At 36.6% G+C, this 15739-nt stretch overlaps 1 protein-coding gene across 1 annotated transcript in view; it reads left to right on the top strand.

Moving 5' to 3' along the window:
• The window catches only part of LOC121295984 (WW domain-containing oxidoreductase-like), a 361431-nt gene extending 348181 nt beyond the window's left edge, over positions 1–13250 (top strand). Inside the window, 1 exon segment of the mRNA XM_041221095.1 lies at positions 11326–13250. Within this exon segment, the coding sequence (XP_041077029.1) occupies positions 11326–11514 (189 nt within the window). The 3' untranslated portion in view covers positions 11515–13250.
• Positions 13251–15739: the final 2489 nt, after the last annotated feature.

Below are 15739 nucleotides of genomic sequence, written 5' to 3'. Positions count from 1 at the left end.
AGTTCTTGCATTATATTGTAAAAATGGTCAAAGAGATCTAAAATTTTTTTTTTTTTTTTTTTTTTTCCCCTTCCCACAAAATCATTGCAAGTAAATTCTAGAAACAAAAAATAAATAATTGCACACAAATTCATTAAATTCACATCTGGTAAAATCCAAAACTTATTTATGAAGTTTACAGTTAAATATAACAGATGTGGTAAAAATATGACAATACAGTCCAATCAAGGATGGACTGTTCTGAAGGGTGCGGCCCACACCTATCTGTTCAATCTAGGTCCTCAACGCCTACACATCTGTTTTTTTAATACTGGTTTGTGCATGTGCTGAGGTTCTCATACCCAGATCATTTCCATTCTCCAACCACCCGTCCGCAAGCCCAGGAACATGAGAGCAGCAGAATGGTGCTATCACACACAACATCACACCTCTGATGGGACAGCTTGCACCCTCAGTCTCGCGTGGGCGATCTTCACTTCGGCTTTAAGGTGTACACCCATGCTGTTTCCCGTAAAAGACACATTACATACTATCAGTATTTTAAATCCACCCAAAACTGATGTTTTTGAATGGAATATCTAGTTTTACTGACAGTGTGGGTAGGGCAAGCTAGCTAAAGGTTGATGAATATGATATTATCTAAATTAAACATCTGCCTGTTGTCTTAATTAAACTTTCACGCCTCTCTGGTATTAAGCTAAATGGCTGTTTTTGGTTGGTAAGATATCTGTCCAGTACAGTTCTGTATTACCACACATCCCTCTCCTACACCGATATTAACCTAGACATGTCATTGTCAGATCTTTTCTGGGTTCCTTGTTGCTGTCATAAGTTTGTTCCAGAGTTATGATGTGACAATCCACTGTCATGCTGCATCTAGACCTAGACTTGGTTCAGAAGAGTTGTACAAGAGCATATATGCAGATCACTATCACCTGAAACACTCACTTTTGTGTATTTTTTTTAATAATTTACCTATAAAGATGCATTTGTATTTTTGAATCAATTAATACATTTGAAAGTTACTCCAGCGAGCATATTTGATGTAGCAGAATACAGGTTGTGCCTAAACTTTGTGATAAATCTGCAGTAATTATGAGGCAAACACTACAGCTGTAACCCTCTTTTAATCTAATATTCTAAATGCTTTAAAAACAAGTGCGAAAAACACAAACTTTCCATATTGATTGCTGCATAATTGACATATGACCACTGATTAATTATAGTTTGAGTGTCTGATTTGCAGGTGAATTTTTTTTCCAAATTCAGGTGAATGCAGGTGAAGTTAGATTAATTACTACTAATATATATATATAATGTGAATTTAGTTGTTGCCAATGGTTTTTACCACAGTTTTCTCCCCAATTTGGAATGCCCAATTATTGTTTTTATCCCAGTTCAACGCTGCAACCATCCGGCGACTCGGGAAACGGAGGCTGAAACATGTGTCCTTGCGAAACGTGCTCCTGCCACTCCATCATTTTTTGAGTTGTGGATTCACAGCGAAGCCAACAGACCTATAGTGCCGGAGGACAACACAGGTCTGAATGGCTCCACTGCAGATCCGCAGGCGCCCTATCAGCCACACGGGTCACTGGTATGCGGTGAGCCATGGATTCCCCTGCTGACCTAATCCCTCTGCCAATTGTGTTTCGTCCCCTAGGAACCCCCGGTCACAGTCGGCAATGACATAGCTTGGATTCGAACCTGCGATCTCCAGGCTATTGGACGCATTCCTGCACTCCACGTGGCGAGCCTTTACTTGATGCGCTGCCCCGGAGAACCTTAATAATAATAACATATCGGCGCCGGTAGTTTCAGGTCTGTGAACAAGAACTGCGTCCATTCAATCATATTATTTACTTTTTTTGCGGGTTGACCCGCTTTTATTGTTATGATCTTTTATTTTTTGTAAACACCAAGCCAGTACCAGATATATTGCCAGCCAGAGTTTCATGATTCCGACTCTGCTTGGCTCCACAAAATGACAAGTGTGAAACTAGCCATACCGTGAGGGATCGGCTCAGCTAGGGTGTGCAGGTATGAAAAGGCTATTAGTGACAGTTCACATTATCATTGTTGGCCTCAGGAGAGCAAAAAGCAGGAGGCCTTTCTCTGAAAGGGCATTTTTCATCTGTTTTGCACTCGATTGCAACTTTCTGGGTGAACAAATTAGCCTGAAGTGGAGTGTGTTTTGTTGTTTAAATCTTCCCCAAATGGTTCATTAGGCAGACTGAATGCCTGTGCTGTTGAACTGCCTGTCATCCATACTGTTTATCTGGTCGAAGCTGTCTCTCAGGCCTCTCCACAGCTGTGTGGAGCACGCTCAAATAGCCTGTCGGCTTGTTGAGGCCTAGGCCGTTGAGTGCTTGGTAAACAAAACCTGAGTAAATGGCTCTAATAAGATCGCCTCTTCACACCATTCTGGGGGGGGGGGGGGTTTACAGAGTCCTTAAGCTCTTCATAAATATTGGCTGCTGTGTTAACCATTATTCTACCAAATAACTGGATATTTTATAAGGTTGCACTAAAAACAATTATGACCATTTACCATACGTTTCAATATCCATATTGTAATGTGACGGTTCTATTTGTTAAAACAAAACTATGGGTTACTTACCGTAATCCTGGTTCCCCTCGACAAGTTCAATTACAGGATCTCGACTTCAGGATAGACCTCAAGTGTATGATGTGGCCCATGTGATGCATCTACAAAAGTTCTGTAGTTGCCCACAGCAAGTTAGGATGTTGAAATCTGCACAGTTTGTTTTCCAGCATGGCTCACAGTGTAATGTTGTTATCACAGTATTGTTGATCAATTTGAAATCGTTGTTGGCTAATTTTAGGAGGCTGTAATATATTAAAAAGTAGAAAATGGATAAGAACCCCCCAAAAGCAATACAGAAAAGACAGTGAGTATTGTTACAATGGTTATTTATTAAATTTAAAATATCTTTAGCACAGGTTAAAAATTAGACACTTCCATCTGTCATGATAGTTATGGTTCTTGCATGATTGAAAATAAACATTCCTATAAAACAGTTCCCATTCAGTCCTCAGCTAAAGCATAATTAGCAATGCCTATTTCGTCTTTGTCTTTATCACGATACATGTAATTCCTTCGTAAGGGCTGAGGCAACTGTGCGGTTTATTGTGGTTTTTCTGAAGTGACTTGAGAGCTGTAATCCTGTAATGTGTTTAAACAAGATAAATAGAAATACTGCACATTACACTGTGCTTAAAAATCTGTTCAATAACTTTTAGAACATGGCAGTTCAATCATATCCATATCTTCAATCTCTCAATCATACATTCTGAGGTAAAAGTCAGGTAATATCCATGACATACATTTAGTTTTACCTCAAAAAATGGCAAAAACATTATACACTAATCAAGGTACATTTTTAAATAAACTAAAATCCCTGTTTTATAGTGTATGTTTTTTTTTTCTCCCCAACCCTATCAGTAATGTGGCTGATTTGATCGTCCTTTTCACTGTTTGTGAATATTCAGTCCGATTCAATCAGACTATTTTAAGTGAGAAATCTGAACCAGTAAAAAAAAAAAAATCTATAGCTGTACTCGGTTGGCTGGCATAGTGGGAGTTATACCGTCCAGGCAATTATCAGACTCTGATTGTGATGCAGGCAAAGCCATCCGTAAAGTTTAAGTTTAAGCAGCTTCCTGTATTAGGTTATAAATGTCAAACTCTGCAGTCAGCCCTAGACTTTCATCATTTAAAATAAACTGTAGAACAACTCGCTCTTTGTACGTAAGCACTATATGATGGTGAGTTTAGAATAACCACAGGTTGGTAAGCATGAGCAGAGACTCAACCCCCATCACCCCCCTTCATTATTATGTAGAATAGCCTTTCAAAGGTTAGCATTTTTTACATTTGTTGCCTCAACCATGTACCTTTACAAAGACATTAAATTAGAAGCAATATGAGAGGATAATACACAGTGAAAACAACAGGAAAACAGGTAGCAAGAAAACATCAAAGACACTTTTGAAGAGTCCAGTTTAACAAAGCATTTTCTTTTTTTTTTTAGTACATGCCTTATGAGAATTACTGTTTATAAAATGACCTGAAAGAACTGATAGAGTATCAGCATGCATAGCATTTTGTTATTTACAGTCTATTTACAAAGACGGACAAGGACAGAAAGATCTACATTTTTTCAGTTTTTTATTTTATTTTAATTATAATTAATAGTATTATTATTTATTTACAGTCAACTTAGGAGAAGAGAAAATGAGTTTTATTATATCTTCTATAGTAGAGTAGTTTTTATCACATGCATATAATGAGAACATTTGCATGATTTTTCTTTTTTTGTAAAGACATAACCTTTTTTTTTTTTATTCTATGCTAAGGTATACCACTAGCATAATTAAGGTAATATTGATCTGCTGTACTCTATTAGCATATAGGGCTTCAAAACATATGTTAACAGTGCAGTAACAATTACACCTATGACTAAAGCAACAGTACGTACTATAGAGCACTACAAACTAGCGGCAAAGTACTGGTGAATGAAACGGTCTATAGTTTCAGAGCAATTGTCGGCCGACAGACAGAGATCTCTCCTTATAAAGGCAGTGTCCATGCTACTGTCATTAATTATGGAAACAGTATAAATGAGACTCTATGTACTAATAAAATATTAACAGCCCTGAAAGTCTTGCAGTCTTGGACTTGTCCTTAGAGGTGGCCTATGGTTCTACACAAAAAAACCACACAGACTTGTACTCTACACACATCACAGAGGCATCTGGCTTTACAAGGGAGGTATCTCCTAAAACATTAAGCTGTCAGGCCTTATTTCTCTACCATTTCAGTTTTGCTTTATTGTTATACTTTAAATGTATTATTATTATTATTATTATTATTATTATTATTATTATTATTATTATTATTATTATTTATTGCAAAAATACATTCCCTTGTATTTATTTTTTTGTTTAATTGTGGATCATGTGGCATTTTGTTTTATTATCTGGAAGAAATGAATTAAACACCAAGCTTGTTCACTCCAGCTTCATCCCCTTTTTGCCACACCCTGTGGCTGGTTTGTTAACAAGGTCTCTCCTGCCCATTTGTTGAACTTTATAGCATTTAACAGTCTGACCCAAACAGTTTTCCATTCAGAATATCTCTGATGAGGTCACTTTCTTTTTTTTCCTTGCAAAAGTTAAGAGTATTTTGAGTTCCTTCAAAAACCCATTGTTGAGTTTGTCTCGTTTGTGGAATCTTGGTTTGCTTTGGTATGTACACTTTATATTGCTGCTGTCATTGACCATACAATGTCTTTGAATTCCATCAGAGAGCTGGTTGGAAATATTAATATTTATGTAAATGGAATCTGTTGGGTTGGTGGACAACTCTAGTAAAGTCCATACTAGAGAGACCACAGTTTTCTTTTTGTAAAGTCCTGTATAGTACATAGTCCTTTGTGCACAATAAACTCAGTCCAAAGATCATACCACTGAGGGATACCGTACTTCAATCAACATAAAGATGAACCATGAAAACCAGTGTGAAAGAATCAGGTGGTTTTAGTTCCCCTCGTTTTCTTAAAAACCCAGCAGGATCTACATTTCCTTTGAAAGGTATCAGTAGCCACATGCCAAGGGCTATCTATATGTATATTGCTAGATCTAGAAGATCACCTGTATAGGTTGATTTAATAAATAAATAACCAGGTCCATTCATATAGAAACACCATTATTACAGTAATTGTTACAGCTAAAATATGTTATACACAGAACACAACAGTGTTTAGAAGCCCCTGACTTTAATTTGTGGTTTATACTCAATCTGCCTTTTTACATTTTAAGTAGCTTTTCCTCTTTTGATAAACAACAGTGGTGGGTGGCTCAGTATGTTAATTTGCTATCTCCTAAAGATTACCACTAGTTGAGGTCAGAGGACCTGAGTGACACAGGGTTAAGCTAATTAGGCGGAAGATATAATTTCTTCCAGTCTTGAGTCACGATTTAGCCCTGTCTACATTTTACTAACAATCACAGCAAACCATTTAATATTAAACAACACTTCCACTTCAAAGATCTTACTGTATTTTAAAGTGGTGTGGTTGCAAATTATATTCATGAAAATGTTAAGTAAGAAGCAATAATTATTCAACTTCAATTCCAAGCAAATGTGGCGTGAGCATTTGAATGCCAGCCCATGATTTATGTTAAGGTAACTTTTCTCATCTTGGCAATTTGAATTGGCTTTAACCCTTCCCAATATAAAAGACTGCCAACGCACCAAAATCATTTTTTTACCTTGCCGTTTGTTTGTGGGTGAGTGAAATAATCATGAGCCTGTACTGTATACAGACAGGTTTTTGATTTTTAATGTGATAATAGAAAGCAAATCCTGTTCTGTTCAACTGAAATGCAAAGGGTCATTGTTAACTCTGTGTCCGATTTTAACCTTTCACCTTTCAATCCCTGAGCGTTAATGTCCGGCAAACTCAACCACCACAATCTGTCCTGACATTGCAAGGGTTAAAGTGCTGGAAAATTGTTTCCTGTCCATTTGACACCATCAACAGGCTAGGGGGCAGTAGCTCCATGACTTAATAATTTAGAAGATCCATTATCTGTGTATAATCTAAGACATGCTACTTTTTTCCTCTGCTGATTACATTATTAGTATTTGTTTTCCCTTTTCCTGGCATAGTATATTTCTCTAGAGGATAAATACTATCCTGTGCATCTTAGAGTTATTGCTATAAACTTGGAAGCTTGGGAGAAAGGAAGCTGCTCAGATAAATTCAAACCAAAGGTGCAAGAACATCTTAGCATCCACATTACCTTCTTTAAAGTCTACAGTTTCTAATAGTAATCTGGTATCTTATTCTATTTGGATGTTTGGTTCTATTGGTGTTTTTTAAGAGTGGATGTCATAACCAATGTTCTTCTTAAAAGAATGATATCCAAAGGCTTTGAAATGAATTTGATAAAAAAATTGGCAGCAAGCAGCAGTTTACTTTTTCTATACCTGTAGTATTGTATTTGGAGTGGGGAGGGGGGGGCACCAAATGTGAGGTGGCATTTGAAGAAGAAACCAATGTGATATATTTAGTGATATATTTAGAAACCAATGTGATATATACAGTATATATTTAGGCTCAGCAAAGTGCCGTCACGTTTTACTACATTACTTGCCCTCAATGCTATTTGAACCAGTGTCCCTAAAGTTGAATGCTACCAGCTGTGACGAACCATGCAGTATTCAAGGAGGTTTTAATATATAGGCCACTTTACCAAGGCAGTGACAGTCAAAAATCTTTTGTTTCTCCTGGCTAAGCAGTATAATTTGAACTCCAGAGCTGGAGCATTATCACCAGCCGGTGTAAGATGGAGAGGGCGTGGAGATCATCATTTATTCCACAGTGCAAAATGCTTTCTTATTACATCATCTCCCACACCGCTGTGTAATAAATTGCTCCTCTCTGTGTGGCATGCACACAATGCCACTCTATTACGTCTGCTGTTTTTTTTCTGAATCTGGGTACTGTTTTCTTTGCCTAATAAACCCGAGAGGAATGGTCTTAAATTGATCTTAAAGGGCCAGTGCCTTTGATCAAGTCTGAAAAAAAAAAACAATTGAAAAAATCTGTTCAATTTATTGATGTTTATTGAGAACAGGCTGGTTTCTATCATTAGGACTAATCTAGCCTTAAGGATTATGTATCTTGATTGTCTAACCATCTTGCATTTACCCCCCTCCCATGCCAGCCTTTCCTTGGGAGAAATGCTTAAACAAGAGTGGGAACACAATGGGATTCCCAAAGGGATCTTTGTTTACAAAGCATCCATTTATAAAGAAATTAGCTTGAGCATTCTATACAAATAATATTGTCACAATAATTAATTAAGAGACTTAATAGCGCAGTGGAAACAGTGGCTCGGGGCAACTGTCTTTCACTTTTGGGGCCTGGGTTCAAATCCAGGTAGAATTAAGTTCTGGTGGTCTCCATCTGGTCCGGAGTGTTTATCTTTGTCAGTACTTTCAAAACTGTGGCATGTTGCACAGCACATTCTGTATGGCTAGCCTGTTATATGGGTGCTTTGGAAATGGGCTACCTTTGTGCACTATGTACACATACTGTGTACTGGACATAATATATATTAATGTATAATTTCCAACAACAACAACAACAACAACAAAACAACTAAAAAACGAGGAAACATACTGCACTGCACTGCTCTGTATCTTGATGTACTATGATTGCTCCTGTCACAATACAAGTTGGAAAACTGTCCCGTTCACATGGTGAGGAGTTATTATAAGGATAAATGCAACAGAACTGTCTAGTAACATCTCTAGTGAAGAAGGACACGAGCTCTCTCAATAAGAAAGCAGTAATTTATTAACAGCCTCTAACCTTTCCCTGCTCGGACAGTACTGCATGGGCTGATAAATGACATGTGAAGCAGCATGATGGTCCCTTATTACCCAGACCCTCTTTGCTTAATCCAAAAATAAGACTCCAAGGTAATTTCACATAGACTAACAAGATTGATGAAGCGGTCTGCCTCGACAGCTTGCAAATGTTTGGGCAGATAGGGGATGGCATTGAAACCTGATTAAATGGAAAATGGGGTAAGGGGGCGGGGGGTGGGGGGGCTGAGCTGGGGAGTGCTGTATCTTTATTCAGTATATCTATCATTTCAACTTGGCCCCTGTATGGGACCTAAGGTTACAGATGCTTGACCTGTGATTGCACAATGATTAGCTCAGTGTGCGACTAGCATGGTTGGATTACAATCATATTATGTACCTGTTTATTTTAATTTCTGTACATTTCTTTTTCAATTCTGAGCCACCTACCATTCATTGACACCTTGTAAATCAGTCTAGCCTCTCTGAAAGGTCAAATGCAGGGTCATTGGGTGATTGATCACAGTAAATGATTTCTTATCATTATGTACCCGCAGGCCTGGGTATAGTCAAATGTTGTCAAAAATGACTTGTATTCCGTCAGGCAAAGGAATGCAGTCTGCTTTATTTGTCAGGTTAAAAAGTTTACAAAACAAACTAAAGAAAAAAAATGAATACAACTGAAAAAAAGAAAAAAAAACATAACTGTTACAGTTCTAGCTAAAAAAAAATATCTGGAAATAGCAGTGGAATGTTTTAATGTGTACAGGTTTGTTCTTTCTGCACCATCAGTATTATTAACAAAGTACATTTTCCAAAATATGTGTTCATTATTTCCTGTGCGTATTCCTAACCTTTTGCATCTCAACGCGCCCCCCCCCCCCCCCCCCCCCCCCACATAAGGTCTGAATCTTACTTATTAAATTCATTTAAATAGCTTTGTACTATAGCTCTGAAAAATTTATTTTAGCGCGACTATGTTAACATTTGCCAGAAGGAGATGCAGCCGTTTGCCTTGATGGGTTGATGATTTCCCTAAATACTGGCCTGTCATTTGAAGATAAAGAACGATAAAAAAAAAAAATGTATAGAATATGAAACATGTTTCCTGCATTTTAACTTTGTGTATTTATTCTAAACATTGTTTTCTATGTATTTCCAATGCTTACATATAAAAAAAGGCATCTTTGTTTCAAACTTAATTCAACACTTTCCTCTGGAACGAAGACATTTGATGGTGGCAGGTGACAACCCATATTATATTTGCCAGCATAATCAAGCAATCATTTCCACTCTAAAGGAAGTGATAGTCTACTTGTTTTCAATACAGTTACAAAGGGAACCTTGCCAAGTTACATAGATAAGGGTGCTGTGTTAAAATTGGAGGTCTTCATATTAATAAGGAATCCTTGTTGAAACACTGAGCCTTCTGTACATTGTAGTCAAATTTCAATAGTTCAGCCTTCTGTAAACTGTAGTTTACGTTTGTTTGTTTTTTTTCCTTTCCCCTGAAACCTGTCACATTATGAGTCAATTCGGCATGCTTTCCTGTTATGACTCCCATTTGATTCCCACACTCCCTGATAAAGTACCATATGTGGGTCACAGGTCAAAGTGGTCAATTTGCTCATTGGGGTACATGAAGCTATAAGAATTAGTAAAGTATGTGAATGTTGTTTGCCAAGAGCAAAATATAAACTTTAGTATTGCGCAACCAGTATTTCTCAATTATTATTATTATTATTATTATTATTATTATTATTATTATTATTATTATGATGTAGATAATTTAAATAATGTTTTCCAAAAACAGTATAAACTTTGAACTTGTTCATTCTCTTCAGCTGAGCAGTCCTTTACAACATTGGCAGATGCCATTGACTCACTCAGATGTGTAAATCCCTTTGACAAAAGATGAATAGACAGTTTTGGCTCAGGGCCTTTCTGGACTTTATATGGTGGTGCTTAATTGGAGCAACCAAGTTCATTTTTGGCAGGGTTTTGTAAAACATCAAAGATGCCAGATTACACTTCTCATCAAATTACTTATGAAGCATTTTACTCTGCTTCTTGCCTTTAAGCTTTCAGCTAAAACTCTTACTTTTAACAGAGAAAAGTGAAGTATTAAAAGAAAATGCACTGATCTCTGTGTGTGTGTGTGTATATATATACTAATATATATAAGAAATATATATAATATATATATAATATATATATATATATATATAATATATATCCCTATAATCTATAGATATAATAATTACTCTTAATGGTAAGCACTTCCTTCCTGGTACTTTGTCACTTTGTCAAGTTGCAAAGCTACAGCAAAGCCACCTAAACTATGAATTCCTCAGTACAGTCTACAGTTTAGCATTTAAAACGAATATCTGTTTATGTATGTATTTATTTATTTATATATGTTTTGTCTCCTTATCTATATCTTAGCTTATAGATTAGTAATAACCATATCTCACATACATACGGTATATACAATGCCTTGGTATTTTTCTTTGCCAGGAAGTCATCCAAACTTTATCGAGTTAAGTTTTGTAGAAGTTGCCATCCTGTTTCTGTTACAAAACCTTTAGTACGGTGTGTAATTCATCCACTTTCCATTCTCGGGATGGGGCAAACAATATTGTCGAGGAGGTCTCTGTTAAGTGCTTCTTGGGTCATGCAAAACAAAAAGCACCTTAGTCTTTTTCCTTGGTTCTCTGGTCTTTTTGTGGGGGTTGATATAATGATGCACAGATTTCATTCATGCACATGATTCCTTTCTGAAGTTAGAAAGTTAGAAATGTCAAGAAAGTCACTTGACCTGCCAAATTTGATTTGTCAGTTTATTATTAAATGGCACCCCAGCTTGGATTGCAGTCCAACAGGTCTTCTAATTGCACACTGTCTTGTTCCTTTCCTTTCAGCAACAAGGAGCGGCCACTACTGTCTACTGTGCCATTACCCCTGAACTGGAAGGCCTGGGAGGGATGTATTTCAACAACTGCTACTGCTGCCTGCCCTCGCAGGAAGCCCAGAACGAAGGAACTGCTGCATTCCTGTGGGAGCTGAGTGAGAGACTGATCCTTGAGCAAGCTGGCAGGCAGTCCCTTTAACCAGGGACTGGTGGGGGGGATGGGGGGGTGGACATGTTGGAGAGCAAGAAAAATACTCCAAAAAATTAATAAAAAGAAGAAAAAATAAATAAACCTAGCCCAAGTCTGTGCCGTGCTTTAGTTGCACAAGAAAACTGCCAACCCTGGATCTCTTCCAGCCACATCATCTAAAGGATTTCCATATACCTCAGAAACAGATTCAATAGTGTTAAGTGAAACAATTGCAGTCACAACACAGTGAAAATGTTAAGTGCTGATGGGAAATAGGGAATACAGCAGGTTAAAAGGGACAGTATCTATCTCCCTCTCTCTCTCGCTGCGCCTCCAGAGCCTGCAGACTGGTAGTCGGGACGTGGAAAGCTACATGTGCTCTCATTACTGTTAAACAATGTTATAGTTTGGAGGGGAGCAGGAGGTATGCCTTAAATATATCCTTATACTGCAAACCTGTAATGCAGCAGCAGAGTTCCTAAACGCAGTTCTACATGCTTTGATTAATGCCAAACGACTGTTACTTGAAGTGTTTAACCCATATAGAGCAAACCTGACAGCCACAATCCTGTATGCTTCAAACTAGAAAAAAAAAACTCTCTGCAATATTAGGGAAATATTGATATTATCAATATTGTCCTTCAAATTGGCACACATTGAAACATTACAAATCTCACAAATGCAGAATTTTATGTAGCATGCCATTTGTTACTAGAATATGTAATGTATTTGAAATGTGTTTTTTTTCTTTTTTTCACTAGGCTTTTGCATACATCCATTCATAAAGCATTCCAGGTAACACACACACACACACACACACACACACACACACACACACACACACACACACACACACACACACATATGTATACACACTAGTATTCACTGAAGAGCTTTGATCCATAAGAGTATATAAGAACACAATTCCAACTAGAATCTATCTTCCACCTAAATTATTTTCTTTTTTTTTCACACCAGTGATTTAAACGTTATAATGAAGTTTTAACATCAGTTTCTACATGTTTACTATATCTAATAAAAATGGTAATTTGAACTAGGGGAGAAGGATTTTTTTTTTTTTTTTCCTGGGTCTTGTTGCGTTCTGCTTGTTATGCAAATTAAAAACTTGAGAAGCACAGATAAATCTCAGATTTTCAATCTTTTTCTACAAAACAGAAAAGAAATACAGTAGAGCTATTTTAAACAGTACATGGTAGTTTTGCAGGGTTAGCAGTAGGGTCTGTAAAAGGTATGAAAAATAAAATAAACTGTGATATTTGAAGGGGGGTGAGGGTGGGGGTGTACATATGCCTAAATAGTGGGTACTGTCTCCATAGTAATACACCCAGGGTGCCCAGAGAGGTTAAAGGTTATTGTCTTTTTTCACCCACTGAGGGATGCATTTTCTTTTGCGGATTTTTTTTCCCATCAGTTTTAATATTTTTTTCCTTAAGTTCGCTTACTCAACAACATGTTTAAATATTTTTCACCTAAAGAGAAAATCTTGTCGTCGTCGTCATCTTTTAAATTCTTTTTTTCTTACTTCTTTTGCTTCTTTTGTTGTAAGAAAAAAAAAAAATCAATTGAAGAAAAGAAAAAGAATACTAATAAGGACAAGGCTCTGAAGAATGTAGTCATGATAATGTTGTCTGTCTTCTTTAGTGATTATACTTCTAAATGTTGTGCTTTGTGGCAGTCTTCATGCCAAAGGTCGTTCTAAGCCATCAGCATTCCATTATCATGTTTTCTGTAAAGAGAAAAGAAAATTAAAGGGGATTACTCATAATAGCTTCTTCTTTACTTGTTTTACATTTGGTCCCAAAACATTACTCTCCTGACAGCCAGTTACTGAGCTGTATTTACTCTTTTGTTGTTCTGTTATTTGTAAATCACAAAGTTTTAAGAATTTTAATTTTTTAATTGCTCACCCCGATAAACAAGACAACCAACTTCAAGGGTATACTTGGCATACTTAGTTACAAAAATCTAGCATAAACCCACAACCACGTGTGAGGGTGGAATATGAGACGCTCTTGTGACAGTCGATAAAAACTGTCTAATGATATTAATGAAGCTTAAAGAGAAGTAATTATGAAAGTTTAATGTTTTTTCTCCTGTTTATATTTAATTTCTGGTGGAATTCCATCCCTTGAAATGTGCCGGGAAAACATATGACAGAGACACTAGTACATTTGGGATTGATGCTGTGGACCAAAACATTCACCAGAGATCAATAAAACCTAGCAAGTGGAAGCAACATGATTCTAAAAGGGTCACCATGGGCAGGCAACTCCTGCAAGTGCTATTGTATTAACTAGTGTAAATCAGAACTTTCTCACAAATAAAGGGTTCTATTATTGGTAGATTGCATCCTTCAGTTTTTCAATAATACATAAATGCACACAGTATTATTCAATAATGAATGAAGTAACAGAAAACAGAAAAGCAATAAAACCTTAGAAGCTTTACACTGTAATGTAACGTAATTTCATACAAAAAATATCCTTGGCAATGACCGTATCCGTTGATTTTATAACAGCTTCGTGACATTGTAATCAGAAATCAGGCTTTGAATTGACCCTAAAACCAGAACCCCAACATGTTTCAGACCAAAAACACTTATGTTATACAAACTTGATGAGGTCTGCATTACGTCATTGGCCTGAAATAAAAATGACAGAACCCGTCTAAATAATTTGAATGCATTCATCTTACATAAATGTACAAATGGTGTCAACCAGCACTAAATGGAATAATGTGTTACTGTGGCGATGTTATATATCATTTAAATAAGCATGGTTTTCCTGATCCTGGGGGTACAATCTGCACAGTAGTTCTGATGTATTGAGTTCGCTTCTATGTGATAATTATTACTCAATCTTCTCTCACAGTTTCCCATCTAATCTCTTCTGTTAAAGCGGGACGTTTTAAAGGTGCAGGTCCCTGCTGACCTCAGCTGCCACTGCAGTACTGTAAATTGGCTTCTCAGTTCCCCAACCTACATGATCTAGTTTGACCATTGTGTCCTAATTTAATACACCTTTATGATTTAAAATGATGTTCTGACAGAGGGCTTGCATCTTTAACAGTGTGGATGACAGAGTGCAACATGAGCCGTCCATTCATTTAAGTGAAGTGACTTTATGTTTGCAGGGAGAGTGATCTAGCGCCAGGGCTAAACAGGCAGTTTACTAGAACAAAACACACTCATCATCCCTGTTAAGGTGATGTTAAATAAGATCACATTTTTTCAAAGGTCCCAGTGAGATGATCCATGGTAATTGATGAAAGGGTGTACCTTTTTGTTTTATTTGTCTAACTATTTAAATTATTTATGTATTTATTTATTTTTCGTCCGGGTAGTTTGCTTTATTTTGCTGCTTTAAAAAATAGGTTGGTTTTGATATATGCATGTTTACTTAGGCACCACAATATATTTCCTACGATGTGATTGCAAAGTCCACAGTGTGTTCCTTAGGATCACGTGTTTTTCCTGTTTGCGTGTTTGTTGTTCTAAGATGCATACAAAGAAGTGCTATCAGAACAACCAGGTCACACCTAAATATGCAAAGTATGTTTTGTTTTTTAACAGAAGAAATACGAATACAATATATATATATATATATATATATATATATATATATATATATATATATATATATATATATATATATATATATATCTTGCACACTGTTTATGAAATGCTTACTTGTTATGTTAAATGTGCAAGATCCATGTCAAGACTCAATACACAATTTTTTTTTTTTATACATGGTTTTACCTTATGTCCCTGGAGCACCATTCTATTAAAATGTTATCAAAGAAATGGCAATTCAATTGAGTGGTTTCAGTTTTTAAAATTCATCATGTTTCAAGAAAACAATACATATTCGTAGTCAGCCTGATCTTTACAAATATACTGAATAGGATATATTGAAATTTGTCGAGCTGACGTTATGAATAAATACCCAGTGTAAAAACTACAAAATAAGACAATGATCAGCCACAACAAACCTTGTTCTCTCATTCACACCATCAGATATAAGGTACTTCGAAGCTGCTATTTAAATGGGACATATATTATATGTATGTATGTGGTGTAGAACAAACTCTCTAGCCTAAACAACAACCGGAACAGCAATAGAGAATCAATCTCCTTAGTTTTTCTGTCTCTGCTATCAACACAAACCCCCCCCCCCCCCCCCCCCCTCCCTCACCCCCCACAACCGGAACA

Source organism: Polyodon spathula, chromosome 21, assembly GCF_017654505.1.
Source record: "Polyodon spathula isolate WHYD16114869_AA chromosome 21, ASM1765450v1, whole genome shotgun sequence".
In the NCBI taxonomy this organism is placed as follows: Eukaryota; Metazoa; Chordata; class Actinopteri; order Acipenseriformes; family Polyodontidae; genus Polyodon; species Polyodon spathula.
The sequence above is the reverse complement of the archived record's forward strand: the minus strand, read 5'-3'. Positions and strand labels throughout refer to the sequence as shown.